Source organism: Papaver somniferum, chromosome 7, assembly GCF_003573695.1.
Source record: "Papaver somniferum cultivar HN1 chromosome 7, ASM357369v1, whole genome shotgun sequence".
Taxonomy (NCBI): Eukaryota; Viridiplantae; Streptophyta; class Magnoliopsida; order Ranunculales; family Papaveraceae; genus Papaver; species Papaver somniferum.
The window spans coordinates 177,442,606-177,457,789 of record NC_039364.1 but is presented as its reverse complement, the minus strand read 5'-3'; the positions used below and the strand labels follow the sequence as shown (position 1 = coordinate 177,457,789).

General features: G+C 34.4%; 1 protein-coding gene across 1 annotated transcript; it reads left to right on the top strand.

The window, feature by feature from the left end:
* The first annotated feature begins 11,464 nt into the window (after positions 1 to 11,464).
* Positions 11,465 to 13,991, top strand: LOC113295583. The gene is made up of 5 exons (XM_026543915.1): positions 11,465 to 11,677; positions 11,886 to 12,082; positions 12,152 to 12,941; positions 13,287 to 13,359; positions 13,522 to 13,991. The coding sequence occupies exons 1-5, from the start codon at positions 11,465 to 11,467 to the stop codon at positions 13,989 to 13,991; spliced, it is 1,743 nt and encodes a 580-aa protein (XP_026399700.1).
* Positions 13,992 to 15,184: the final 1,193 nt, after the last annotated feature.

The window sequence follows — 15,184 nt, the reverse complement described above, 5'->3', positions numbered from 1 at the left end:
TTTGTTATAAGTCGGAAGTTGATTTCTGAGACTAAATTGTAAACTAGTTAAACTCATCTTTAACAGAAAAGTTTGAAAAATGTATTTTAATCACAAATTATATGTTTTAAGGAATTACGTCTAGTAAAAATTGCATTTCTATGTACGTTAATTCAAGAAAATATGAAGGAAGCCAAATTTCACAATAGAAGAAGGATGAAAGACCAGCCCGAACTAATCCAAATTGTAACAAAATTCATCTATTTGAATCAAATTGAAAGACAAAGCCAATACAAAAATAAAGAGTTCATAAAAATGTTGAATTTTTTATACGTTAACTCAAAAAAGTCTACACTCTTTGTTATAAGTCGGAAGTTGATTTCTTAGACTAAATTGTAAACAAGATAAACTCATCTTTATCAGAAAAAGTTTGAAAAATTTATTGTAATCACAATAAATATATTCAAAGGCAGTACGTCTAGTAAAAATTGCATATCTATGTACGTTGATTCAAGAATATATGAAGGAAGTCAAATTTCATAATAGAAGAAGGATGAAAGACCAAGCAGAACTAATCCAAATCCTAAAAAATTTCATCTATCTTGAATCAAATAGAAAGACAAAGCCAACACAAAAAGAAAGAGTTCATAAAAATGTTGAATTTTATATACGTTAACTCAAAAAAGTCTACAAACTTCGGTATAAGTCGAAAATTGATTTCTGAGGCTAAATTGTAAACTAGATAAACTCATTTTTAACAAAAAAAGTTTGAAAAATGTATTTTAATCACAAATTATATGTTCTAAGGAATTACATTTAGTAAAAATTACATTTCTATGTATGTTAATTCAAGAAAATATGAAGGAAGCCAAATTTTACAATAGAAGAAGGATAAAAGACCAGCCAGAACTAATCCAAATTGTAACAAAATTCATCTATCTGAATCAAATTGAAAGACAAAGCCAATACAAAAATAAAGAGTTCATAAAAATGTTGAATTTTTTATACGTTAACTCAAAAGAGTCTACACTCTTTGTTATAAGTCGGAAGTTGATTTCTGAGACTAAATTGTAAACAAGATAAACTCATCTTTAGCAGAAAAAGTTTGAAAAATGTATTTTAATCACAATAAATATGTCTAAGCCATTACGTCTAGTAAAAATTGCATTTCTGTGTACGTTGATTCAAGAAAATATGAAGGAAGTCAAATTTCACAATATAAGAAGGATGAAAGACCATCCAGAACTAATCCAAATTCTAACAAATTTCATCTATTTGAATCAAATTCAAAGATAAAGCCAAGAAAAAAATAAAGAGTTCATAAAAATGTTGAATTTTTTATACGTGAACTCAAAAAAGTCTACACTCTTCGTTATAAGTCGGAAGTTGATTTCTCAGACTAAATTGTAAACTAGTTAAACTCATCTTTAACAGAAAAAGTTTTAAAAATGTATTGAAATCACAATAAATATGTTCTAAGGCAGTACGTCTAGTAAAAGTTGCATTTCTATGTACGTTGATTCAAGAATATATGAAGGAAGTCAAATTTCACAATAGAAGAAGGATGAAAGACCAAGCAGAACTAATCCAAATTCTAACAAATTTTATCTATCTTGAATCAAATAGAAAGACAAAGCCAACACAAAAAGAAAGAGTTCATAAAAATGTTGAATTTTATATACGTTAACTCAAAAAAATCTACAAACTTCGGTATAAATCGAAAATTGATTTCTGAGACTAAATTGTAAACTAGATAAACTCATCTTTAACATAAAAAGTTTGAAAAATGTATTTTAATCACAAATTATATGTTCTAAGGAATTACGTCTAGTAATTGCATTTCTATGTACATTAATTCAAGAAAATATGAAGGAAGCCAAATTTCACAATAGAAGTAGGATGAAAGACCATCCAGAACTAATCCAAATTGTAACAAGATTCATCCATTTGAATCAAATTGAAAGACAAAGCCAATACAAAAATAAAGAGTTCATAAAAATGTTGAATTTTTTATACGTTAACTCAAAAAAGTCTACACTCTTCGTTATACGTTGGAAGTCGATTTATGAGACTAAATTGTAAACTAGTTAAACTCATCTTTAACAGAGAAAATTTGAAAAATTTATTGTGATTACAATCAATATGTTCTAAGGCAATACATCTAGTAAAAGTTGCATTTCTATGTACGTTGATTCAAGAAAATATGAAGGAAGTCAAATTTCACAATAGAATAAGGATGAAAGACCAAGAAGAACTAATCCAAATCCTAACAAATTTCATCTATCTTGAATCAAATAGAAAGACAAAGCCAACACAAAAAGAAAGAGTTCATAAAAATGTTGAGTTTTATATAGGTTAACTCAAAAAAGTCTACACACTTCGTTATAAGTCTGAAATTGATTTCTGAAATGAAATTGTAAACTAGATAAACTCATTACAGAAAAAGTTTGAAAAATGTATTGTAATTACAATTAATATGTTCTAAGGCAATACGTCTAGTAAAAATTGCATTTCTATGTACGTTGATTCAAGAAAATATTAAGGAAGTCAAATTTCACAATAAAAGAAGGATGAAAGACCAAGAAGAACTAATCCAAATCCTAACAAAATTCATCTATCTTGAATCAAATATAAAGACAAAGCCAACACAAAAAGAAATAGTTCATAAAAATGTTGAGTTTTATATACGTTAACTCAAAAACGTCTACACACTTCGTTATAAGTCTGAAGTTGATTTCTGAAACTAAATTGTAAACTGGATAAACTCGTCTTTAACAGAAAAAGTTTGAAAAATGTATTGTAATCACAATTAATATGTTCTAAGGCAGTACGTTTAGTAAAAATTGCATTTCTATGTACGTCGATTCAAGAATATATGAAGAAAGTCAAATTTCACTATAGAAGAAGGACGAAAGATTAAGCAGAACTAATCCAAATCCTAACAAATTTCATCTATCTTGAATCAAATAGAAAGACAAAACCAACACAAAAAGAAAGAGTTCATAAAAATATTGAATTTTATATAAGTTAACTCAAAAAGGTCTACACACTCCGTTATATGTCTGAAATTCATTTCTGAAACTAAATTGTAAACTAGATAAACTCATCTTTAACAGAAAAAGTTTGAAAAATGTTTTTTTTTGCTAGGTCAAAATGGTTTATTAAAGCAAAAAAACGTAATTACAAGAATTACAAAATGGGAGGGTCAAGGCCTCCATACCCCCATAAACCGAAGGGGCAAAATTTTTTTAAAACACATAAAATAAGCTCCTAAACACTTAAAAAAACATAAAGAAGAAAACTAGGTAAATTAGAAACGTTTTCGCCCCTTATTTCCAAATCTAAAATTCTTCTTCTTGGGAATGAGACCAGGAATAATTTGAGTCAAATCATAGTCACCATAAGTCTCTTTGTAATCATCTTCATAATCAGTATAAGCTTCAACATAGTCACAATTCTCTGCATTTTCATCTGAAGCATAATTACCACCCGGAAAAGGCTTAATAGGAGATTGAGCTTTCTTCTTAGTTAACATTCTATCTAGTTGCTCTTTTTTTTCCTTGAAATAGTCTTGTCTATAAACTGGATCTCTAATGAATTTAGCACGCAATTCATCAATCTATCTGAAATAGTATTGAAAAATGTATTGTAATCACAAATAATATGTTCTATGGCATTACGTCTAGTGAAAATTGCATTTCTATGTACGTTGATTCAAGAAAATATGAAGGAAGTCAAATTTCACAATATAAGAAGGATGAAAGACCAGCCAGAACTAATCCAAATTCTAACAAATTTCATCTATTTGAATCAAATTGAAAGACAAAGCCAATACAAAAATAAAGAGTTCATAAAAATGTTGAATTTCTTATACGTTAACTCAAAATAGTCTACACTCTTCGTTATAAGTTGGAAGTTGATTTCTGAGACTAAATTGTAAACTAGATAAACTCATCTTTAATAGAAATTTTTTGAAAAATGTATTGTAATCACAATTAATATGTTCTATGGCAGTACATCTAGTAAAAATTGCTTTTCTATGTACGTTGATTCAACAATATATGAAGGAAGTCAAATTTCACAATAGAAGAAGGACGAAAGACCAAGCAGAACTAATCCAAATCCTAACAAATTTCTCTATCTTGAATCAAATAGAAAGACAAAGCCAACACAAAAAGAAAGTGTTCATAAAAATGTTGAATTTTATATATGTTAACTCAAAAATTCTAAACACTTCGTTATACGTCTGAAATTGATTTCTGAGACTTAATTGTAAACTAGATAAACTCATCTTTAACAGAAAAAGTTTGAAAAATGTATTGTAATTACAAATAATATGTTCTAAGGCATTACGTCTAGTAAAAATTGCATTTCTATGTACGTTGGTTCAAGAAAATATGAAGGAAGTCAAATTCACAATATAAGAAGGATGAAAGACCAGCCAGAACTCATACAAATTCTAACAAATTTCATCTATTTTGAATCAAATTGAAAGACAAAGCCAAGACAAAAATAAAGAGATCATAAAAATGTTGAATATTTTATACGTTAACTCAAAAAAGTCTACACTCTTCATTATAAGTCGGAAGTCGATTTCTGAGACTAAATTGTAAACTAGATAAACTTATCTTTAACAGAAAAAGTTTAAAAAATGTATTTTAATCACAAATTATATGTTCTAAGGAATTACGTCTAGTAAAAATTGCATTTCTATGTACGTTGATTCAAGAAAATATGAAGGAAGTCAAATTTCACAATAGAAGAAGGATGAAAGACCATGCAGAACTAATCCAAATCCTAACAAATTTCATCTATCTAGAATCAAATAGAAAGACAAAGCCAACACAAAAAGAAAAAGTTCATAAAAATGTTGAATTTTATATACGTTAACTCAAAAAACTCTACACTCTTCGTTATAAGTCGGAAGTTGATTTCTGAGACTAAATTGTAAACTAGATAAACTCATATTTAATAGAAAAAATTTGAAAAATGTATTGTAATCACAATTAATATGTTCTAAGGAAGTACGTCTAGTAAAAATTGCATTTCTATGTACGTTGATTCAAGAAAATATGAAGGAAGTCAAATTTCACAATATAAGAACGATGAAAGACCAGCCAGAACTAATCCAAATTCTAATAAATTTCATCTATCTGAATCAAATTGAAATACAAAGCCAATACAAAAATAAAGAGTTCATAAAAATGTTGAATTTTTTATACGTTAACTCAAAAAAGTCTACCATAGTACCCTCCCACGGTACTGACCAGGGTTCGATTCCCTGGATGCGCAATTTTCTGCACATAAAATTAACTTTTCTCTCTTTCCTTTTTGCTCTGGCGATTTTGGAGAACTTTTCAAACTTTTTTGTACGTGCTTCATCTTGGATCATCTTTTGGTGATTCAGTGGGAGATCCTGTTGATCCAAATCATATAGTTGCGCCTTCTAAGATTTTAACATATGCAGATAGACTCAAGGGTAGGAACGAGCTTCCTAAAACCTCCGGGGATCTTTCTTCTCTGCCAAACCCTACTTTGAAAGATGGAAAACCTTCTATTGAGATTCCTAATGAGTTATATCTGGAAGGATGTGCGTTATGGAAGTTTAGTCTTATTGGAAGGATAGACTTCAAAGAACTTAACTTTTATGACGTTAAAAAAACCCTAGAACTTCAATGGCAGCTGGGTGAAGGCCGGTTTACTTTGTTCCGATGAATAGAGGTTTCTTCATCATCAAGTTATTGTCGCAGGAGGATAAAGTGAAGATTTTACAGGCTGAACAATGGGTTGTTGCTCAACAGAAACTAAATCTCATGGAATGGTTTCCTAGTTTTGATGCTGACAAACAAAGATCTTCACGTTCCTCAGTTTGGGTCAAGTTTCCTGGGCTTCCAATGGAATTCTGGATTGAAAAAACTTTACTTGCAATGGGGAAAACTCTAGGATCTCCTATTGTGGTTGATAAAAGAACGTTGGCACATGAGTATGGACACTTTGCTTCGGTCCTCATTGATATTGATTTTGCTGAGCTCAAATCTGATGATATTAATGTCACTGTGGGAGAACGTGAGTTTTGTCAACCTTTTGAGATCCTTAAAAGACCTAATTCTGTTCTAAGTACAGCATTATTGGGCATTCAGATGGGGAATGTAGAAAGAAAACAAGAGGTGAAGCTGTCAAAGCTCCGCAAGTTGCTGCTGATTCGCAACAGGCTATTGTGTTAGTTAACAAGCAACAGCATCATGAGAACAATGCTGGTACGGAATGGAAAGAAGCTAGGCAAAAGAAAAAGGGAAAGACAGCTCCGTCTATTCCTTTTGTGCCTGAAAAGATTACTCACGTTGGTGAAGGTACTTCAAATAATGTGACTGATAATGTTTTGTGCATCAGTGACATTGTTGAGTTGGAACAACAGTTGCAGGATAGTTTAGCTCAATCTAAAGTTGTTTTGTGTATGGCATCTGCTGAGGTTGAAAAACACAAGCAAGCCATTCTTACGTATTCAATATTAGCTAGTAAAGCTAGGTCGTTGAGTACCTCAAGCTTGAATGCTAAGTCAGTGGGGAATGTTGAATTGGCAAGAACTAAACTTCCTCCTCCTGCTAAGATTGATATTACATCCTCGTCCACACCTTTGTGTAATGCGCTTGAAGAAACTTCGGAATTTGTCTCTAACAACAAGTTTAACATCCTAAGTGACAAGGCTGGCAATGATGTTTTGGTTTTCGGTAAACTTGGTGAGCTTACAAAATTAGCTAAGAGGCAGCAGGTTAAAATATGCAAAACAAATTGAATGCGTTAACTGATCAGGATCAGGATTCCTTGTCAGACTCGGATGAGACATTGGGTATTCGTGCTCGTAAGGAATCAGTTCTTAAATCCTCCTCAAACTCGGTTAAGCAATTGAAGCTAAATATTAAACTCCAACCCATAGTTTAATTATGCGGGTTCTTTTTTGGAATATCAATGGTGTTGCGCGTACAACAGCACATTCTAAGCTTAGGGAGCTGATTAGAGATTTCCATCCTGAAGTTTTTGGTCTTGCTGAACCAAAAGTGGCGTGCTCAGCTAATTATGGGAGGAGGCTAATTTCTGAAGGTTATTCTTCGTTTATTATTAATAATTATGTTAATTCTGGTATTGCAAATCTTTGGGTTTGTTATAAGGATGGGCTTCATGTTTCTGTAGTTAATTCTAGTAAACAAGCTATTACAATTGCGTTTGATGGTGTGTATATCTCTTTTGTCCATGCTAGCTACATTCAAACTACTAGGCGCAGGCTTTGGAAGCAACTAGTTATGCAAGATTCAATTACACCTTGGCTGGTCATAGGTGATTTTAATTGTATTTTGCGTTTGAATGAGAAGAAAGGTGGCTTGGAAATAAGATCGTCTGTTATTGATGAGTTCAGTGATTGGATGGATGACAATAATCTTTTTGAATCGGATTCCTTGGGCAGCAAATTCACTTGGTGTAATAGGCAATCTGGTACTAGGCGTATTATTAGTAAGTTGGATCGTGCAATTATTAATGCGGCTTGGCTTGCTAAATTTGAGAATTGGCGGTGTAAAGCTCTTCCTAGGGAAGTTTCCGACCATTCTACTCTTCTTGGTTATCCTTTTTCTGTTCCTAGGCCTTGTCGTGCTCCTTTTCGTGTTTAAAAGATGTGGTTTTTACATGGGGATTTTCTTCGGATGGTCAATGAGAATTGGACTTTGTCTGTTCATGGTTCTCATGATTTTATTTTCCCTTATAAATTGAAGCGGCTGAAGATTGCAATGAAGGATTGGAATCTGAGGATTTTTGGTAATGTGAATTCTCGTTTGAAGCAAGACCAACTTCGTTTTGAGACAACAGCTCTTATTTCAGATGAGGATCCTAGTAATAATGCTAAACTAAATGCAATGAAAACTTTAGGTGATACTCGTTTGCAACAGTTAACTATGCTCAAGCAAAAGTCTAGGAACAAATGGTTGGTGGAGGGTTCAAGTAATTCCAGTTTCTTTCATAATAGTATTAGAATTAGAAAAAGTTCTAATACTATTTCGGAACTTGTTGATATGAATGGGACTTGTTTGACAAATTATGAGCAGCTTCGTAATCATGTAGTTCAGTTCTATGAAGATAAATTCAATGGCCAAGATCCGGTGATAGAAGGTGATTTATTTGATTTTGAGCATGTTTCAATTTCTGTTGAGGAGAGAAACGCCATGGAAATGATTCCTTCCCCGGAAGAAATTAAGCAAGCTGTTTTTGATCTGAGTGCGGATAGTGCCCCAGGGCCGGATGGTTTCTCTGGTTGTTTCTATCGTCATTGTTGGGATATTATTCATGATGATTTAACCAAGGCCATTATTCATTGTTGGAATGCGGGTAGTATTCCAAATGGTGTTAATTCATCTTTTATCATCTTGCTGGCTAAGGTAAGGGGTGCTAATACTCTTCGAAATTTCAGACCAATTGGTCTTAGTAATTTTTTTCTTCAAAATTTTTACTAAGATCCTAGCTACTAGACTTGGTACAATTTTGGATAAGCTTGTGTCTGAAGAACAGGTAGCCTTCATGAAAGGGAGAAATATTCATGAGAATATTAGCTTGGCGTCGGAGATGGTTAATGAGTTGTATTATAAACGCAAGGATGGCAACATTGGCCTTAAACTTGATATTTCTCAAGCTTTTGACACGGTAAATTGGGCCTTTGTGATTGAAGTTTTCCGTAAGTATGGTTTTTCTGAAAATTGGTGTGCTTGGATTTTTAATATCTTGCATTCTGCTAGAATTTCTGTCATTTTGAATGGTAATCCGGAAGGTTACTTCAAAATTAACATAGGTTTGCGTCAAGGTGATACCCTCTCCCCTTTGATTTTTGTCTTGATTGAGGATGTTCTTAGCAGAAATATTACGAAGCTTTTTCGTGATAAAAAGATGACGCCCATGGTAACTAGAGGTGGTATTTCTCCTACTCACCTTTTCTTTGCTGATGACATAATGATTTTTTGTAAAGGTAATTCCAAAAGTCTTCATAATATTGTAGACTTGTTGGGAAGATATCAGCGTGCTTCAGGTCAGACTGTTTGTCGTCAAAAGAGTAAGATTTATTATGGTGGTGGTTCTTCGAGTTGGTGTAATTATATTGCATATTATTTTGGGATGAGTGTAGCTACTTTTACGGACCGCTATTTGGGAGTTCAAATTATGCCAGGTATTGTTCGATATCGCCATATTAGCAATGTTGTTGAAAAGATTAGAGATCAGTTTGCTGGTTGGAGAGGGAGGTTATTATCTTTTCATGATCGCATTGTTCTTGTTAAATCAGTTATTGCCAGTTATTACATTCATAATATGGCTATTTATAAGTGGCCTCGTAAGTTTATCCTTAAATGTGAGAGGGCTATCCGTAACTTTATTTGGTCTGGTGATTCGAACATTAATCGTGTAGTGGTAGTGGCTTTTGATAAAATCTATTGCCCTTTTGAGGAGGGGGGTCTCGGACTAACTCGTATGGCCACTATGAACAAAGCTCTTATTATGAAACTTTGGTGGAAGATTCGTAATTCTACAAAGAAGTGGGCTCTTTTCCTGAAGGCAAAATTATTTGATAGTAAGGGTTGTATTAAGCATTCGGGGGTTAAATCTTCTATTTTGCCTGGTTCAAGGAGTGTGTATAATTGTGTGGAAAAGAATACTAAGGTCTTAATTGGTGATGGTAGAGATACTTCTCTTTATTATGACATTTGGTTTGATAAGACTAGTATTGCTGAAGTGCTAAATGATTATTCTCTCGATGCAACAGCTAGAGTTAGTGATATTTTAAAGGATGGCCTTTGGGATATTCCTAGTCCGTCTTTTTTCTCTTTTTTTCTCTCTCCTCTTTGCTCTGGCGATTTTGGAGAACTTTTCAAACTTTTTTGTACGTGCTTCATCTTGGATCATCTTTTGGTGATTCAATGGGAGATCATGTTGATCCAAATCATATAGTTGCGCCTTCTAAGATGTTAAGATATGCAGATAGACTCAAGGGTAGGAAAGAGCTTCCTAAAACCTCCGTGGATCTTTCTTCTCTGCCAAACCCTACTTTGAAAGATGGAAAAACTTCTATTGAGATTCCTAATGAGTTATATCTGGAAGGATGTGCATTATGGAAGTTTAGTCTTATTGGAAGGTTAGACTTCAAAGAACTTAACTTTTCTGACGTTAAAAAAAACCTAGAACTTCAATGGCAGCTGGGTGAAGGCCGGGTTCACTTTGTTCCGTTGAATAGAGGTTTCTTCATTATCAAGTTATTGTCGCAAGAGGATAAAGTGAAGATTTTACAGGCTGAACTATGGGTTGTTGCTCAACAGAAACTAAATCTCATGGAATGGTTTCCTAGTTTTGATGCTGACAAACAAAGATCTTCACGTTCCACAGTTTGGGTCAAGTTTCCTAGGCTTCCAATGGAATTCTGGATTGAAAAAACTTTACTTTCAATGGGGAAAACTCTTGGGTCTCCTATTGTGGTTGATAAAAGAACGTTGGCACATGAGTATGGACACTTTGCTTCGGTCCTCATTGATATTGATTTTGCTGAGCTCAAATCTGTTGATATTAATGTCACTGTGGGAGAACGTGAGTTTTGTCAACCTTTTGAGATCCTTAAAAGACCTAAATTCTGTTCTAAGAGCAGCATTATTGGGCATTCAGATGGTGAATGTAGGAAGAAAACAAGAGGTGAAGCTGTCAAAGCTCCGCAAGTTGCTGCTGACTCGCAACAGGCTATTGTGTTAGTTAACAAGCAACAACATCATGAGAACAATGCTGGTACGGAATGGAAAGAAGCTAGGCGAAAGAAAAAGGGAAAGACAGCTCCGTCTATTCCTTTTGTGCCTGAAAAGATTACTCACGTTGGTGAAGGTACTTCAAATAATGTGGCTGATAATGTTTTGTGCATCAGTGACATTGTTGAGTTGGAACAACAGTTGCAGAATAGTTTAGCTCAATCTGAAGTTGTTTTGTGTATGGCATCTGCTGAGGTTGAAAGACACAAGCAAGCCATTCTTACGTATTTAGTATTAGATAGTAAAGCTAGGTCGTTGAGTACCTCAAGCTTGAATGCTAAGTCAGTGGGGAATGTTGAATTGGCAAGAACTAAACTTCCTCCTCCTGCTAAGATTGATATTACATCCTCGTCCACACCTTTGTGTAATGCGCTTTAATAAACTTCGGAATTTGTCTATAACAACAAGTTTAACATCCTAAGTAACAAGGCTGGCAATGATGTTTTGGTTTTCGGTAAACTTGGCGATCTTAAAAAATTAGCTAAGAGGCAGCAGGTTATAAATATGCAAAACAAATTGAATGCGTTAACTGATCAGGATCAGGATTCCTTGTCAAACTCGGATGAGACATTGGGTATTCGTGCTCGTAAGGAATCAGTTCTTAAATCCTCCTCAAACTCGGTTAAGCAATTGAAGCTAAATATTAAACTCCAACCCATAGTTTAATTATGCGGGTTCTTTTTTGGAATATCAATGGTGTTGCGCGTACAGCAGCACATTCTAAGCTTAGGGAGCTGATTAGAGATTTCCATCCTGAAGTTTTTGGTCTTGCTGAACCAAAAGTGGCGTGCTCAGCAAATTTTGGGAGGAGGCTAATTTCTGAAGGTTATTCTTCGTTTATTATTAATAATTCTGCTAATTCTGGTATTGCAAATCTTTGGGTTTGTTATAAGGATGGGCTTCATGTTTCTGTAGTTAATTCTAGTAAACAAGCTATTACAAGTTGATGGTGTGTATATCTCTTTTGTCCATGCTAGCTACATTCAAACTACTAGGCGCAGGCTTTGGCAACAACTAGTTATGCAAGATTCAATTACACCTTGGTTGGTCATAGGTGATTTTAATTGTATTTTGCGTTTGAATGAGAAGAAAGGTGGCTTGGAAATAAGATTGTCTGTTATTGATGATTTCAGTGATTGGATGGATGACAATAATCTTTTTGAATCGGATTCCTTGGGAAGCAAATTCACTTGGTGTAATAGGCAATCTGGTACTAGGCGTATTATTAGTAAGTTGGATCGTGCAATTATTAATGCGGCTTGGCTTGCTAAATTTGAGAATTGGCGGTGTAAAGCTCTTCCTAGGGAAGTTTCCGACCATTCTACTCTTCTTGGTTATCCTTTTTCTGTTCCTAGGCCTTGTCGAGCTCCTTTTCGTGTTCAAAAGATGTGGTTTTTACATGGGGATTTTCTTCGGATGGTCAATGAGAGTTGGACTTTGTCTGTTCATGGTTCTCCTGATTTTATTTTCCCTTATAAATTGAAGCGGCTGAAGATTGCAATGAAGGATTGGAATCTGAGGATTTTTGGTAATGTGAATTCTCGTTTGAAGCAAGACCAACTTCGTTTTGAGACAACAGCTCTTATTTCAGATGAGGATCCTAGTAATACTGCTAAACTAAATGCAATGAAAACTTTATGTGATACTCGTTTGCAACAGTTAACTATGCTCAAGCAAAAGTCTAGGAACAAATGGTTGGTGGAGGGTTCAAGTAATTCCAGTTTCTTTCATAATAGTATTAGAATTAGAAAAAGTTCTAATACTATTTCGGAACTTGTTGATATGAATGGGACTTGTTTGACAAATTATGAGCAGCTTCGTAATCATGTAGTTCAGTTCTATGAAGATAAGTTCAATGGCCAAGATCCGGTGATAGAAGGTGATTTATTTGATTTTGAGCATGCTTCAATTTCTGTTGAGGAGAGCAACGCCATGGATATGATTCCTTCCCCGGAAGAAATTAAGCAAGCTGTTTTTGATCTGAGTGCGGATAGTGCCCCAGGGCCGGATGGTTTCTCTGGTTGTTTCTATCGTCATTGTTGGGATATTATTCATGATGATTTAACCAAGGCCATTATTCATTGTTGGAATGCGGGTAGTATTCCAAATGGTGTTAATTCATCTTTTATCATCTTGCTGGCTAAGGTAAGGGGTGCTAATACTCTTCGAAATTTCAGACCAATTGGTCTTAGTAATTTTTTCTTCAAAATTTTTACTAAGATCCTAGCTACTAGACTTGGTACAGTTTTGGATAAGCTTGTGTCTGAAGAACAGGTAGCCTTCATGAAAGGGAGAAATATTCATGAGAATATTAGCTTGGCGTCGGAGATGGTTAATGAGTTGCATTATAAACGCAAGGATGGCAACATTGGCCTTAAACTTGATATTTCTCAAGCTTTTGACACGGTAAATTGGGCTTTTGTGCTTGAAGTTTTCCGTAAGTATGGTTTTTCTGAAAATTGGTGTGCTTGGATTTTTAATATCTTGCAGTCTGCTAGAATTTCTGTCATTTTGAATGGTAGTCCGGAAGGTTACTTCAAAATTAACAGAGGTTTGCGTCAAGGTGATCCCCTCTCCCCTTTGATTTTTGTCTTGATTGAGGATGTTCTTAGCAGAAATATTACGAAGCTTTTTCGTGATAAAAAGATGACGCCCATGGTAACTAGAGGTGGTATTTCTCCTACTCACCTTTTCTTTGCTGATGACATAATGATTTTTTGTAAAGGTAATTCCAAAAGTCTTCATAATCTTGTAGACTTGTTGGGAAGATATCAGCGTGCTTCAGGTCAGACTGTTTGTCGTCAAAAGAGTAAGATTTATTATGGTGGTGGTTCTTCGAGTTGGTGTAATTATATTGCATCTTATTTGGGGATGAGTGTAGCTACTTTTCCGGACCGCTATTTGGGAGTTCAAATTATGCCAGGTATTGTTCGATATCGCCATATTAGCAATGTTGTTGAAAAGATTAGAGATCAGCTTGCTGGTTGGAGAGGGAGGTTATTATCTTTTCATGATCGCATTGTTCTTGTTAAATCAGTTATTGCCAGTTATTACATTCATAATATGGCTATTTATAAGTGGCCTCGTAAGTTTATTCTTCAATGTGAGAGGGCTATCCGTAACTTTATTTGGTCCGGTGATTCGAACATTAATCGTGTAGTGGTAGTGGCTTTTGATAAAATCGGTTGCCCTTGAGGAGGGGGGTCTCGGACTAACTCGTATGGCCACTATGAACAAAGCTCTTATTATGAAACTTTTGTGGAAGATTCGTAATTCTACAAATAAGTGGGCTCTTTTCCTGAAGGAAAAATTATTTGATCGTAAGGGTTGTATTAAGCATTCGGGGGTTAAATCTTCTATTTTTCCTGGTTTAAGGAGTGTGTATAATTGTGTGGAAAAGAATACTAAGGTCTTAATTGGTGATGGTAGAGATACTTCTCTTTATTATGACATTTGGTTTGATAAGACTAGTATTGCTGAAGTGCTAAATGATTATTCTCTCGATGCAACAGCTAGAGTTAGTGATATTTTAAAGGATGGCCTTTGGGATATTCCTAGTCCGTCTTTTTTCTCTTTTTTTCTCTCTCCTCTTTGCTCTGGCGATTTTGGAGAACTTTTCAAACTTTTTTGTACGTGCTTCATCTTGGATCATCTTTGGTGATTCAATGGGAGATCCTGTTGATCCAAATCATATAGTTGCGCCTTCTAAGATTTAACATATGCAGATAGACTCAAGGGTAGGAAAGAGCTTCCTAAAACCTCGTGGATCTTTCTTCTCTGCCAAACCCTACTTTGAAAGATGGAAAACCTTCTATTGAGATTCCTAATGAGTTATATCTGGAAGGATGTGCGTTATGGAAGTTTAGTCTTATTGGAAGGTTAGACTTCAAAGAACTTAACTTTTCTGACGTTAAAAAAAACCTAGAACTTCAATGGCAGCTGGGTGAAGGCCGGGTTCACTTTGTTCCGTTGAATAGAGGTTTCTTCATCATCAAGTTATTGTCGCAGGAGGATAAAGTGAAGATTTTACAGGCTGAACAATGGGTTGTTGCTCAACAGAAACTAAATCTCATGGAATGGTTTCCTAGTTTTGATGCTGACAAACAAAGATCTTCACGTTCCACAGTTTGGGTCAAGTTTCCTGGGCTTCCAATGGAATTCTGGATTGAAAAAACTTTACTTGCAATGGGGAAAACTCTAGGATCTCCTATTGTGGTTGATAAAAGAACGTTGGCACATGAGTATGGACACTTTGCTTCGGTCCTCATTGATATTGATTTTGCTGAGCTCAAATCTGTTGATATTAATGTCACTGTGGGAGAACGTGAGTTTTGTCAACCTTTTGAGATCCTTAAAAGACCTAAATTCTGTTCTAAGTGCAGCATTAT

What these genes read in the sequence shown, in the direction of transcription:
- LOC113295583 (XM_026543915.1), top strand. Translation starts at nt 11,465, where the DNA reads ATGCGGGTTCTTTTTTGGAATATCAATGGTGTTGCGCGTACAGCAGCA. An exon ending in GCTAAATTTGAGAATTGGCG is followed by an intron (nt 12,083 to 12,151) that starts GTGTAAAGCTCT and finishes TTCTGTTCCTAG; the next exon opens with GCCTTGTCGAGCTCCTTTTC. An exon ending in TTATCATCTTGCTGGCTAAG is followed by an intron (nt 12,942 to 13,286) that starts GTAAGGGGTGCT and finishes AATATCTTGCAG; the next exon opens with TCTGCTAGAATTTCTGTCAT.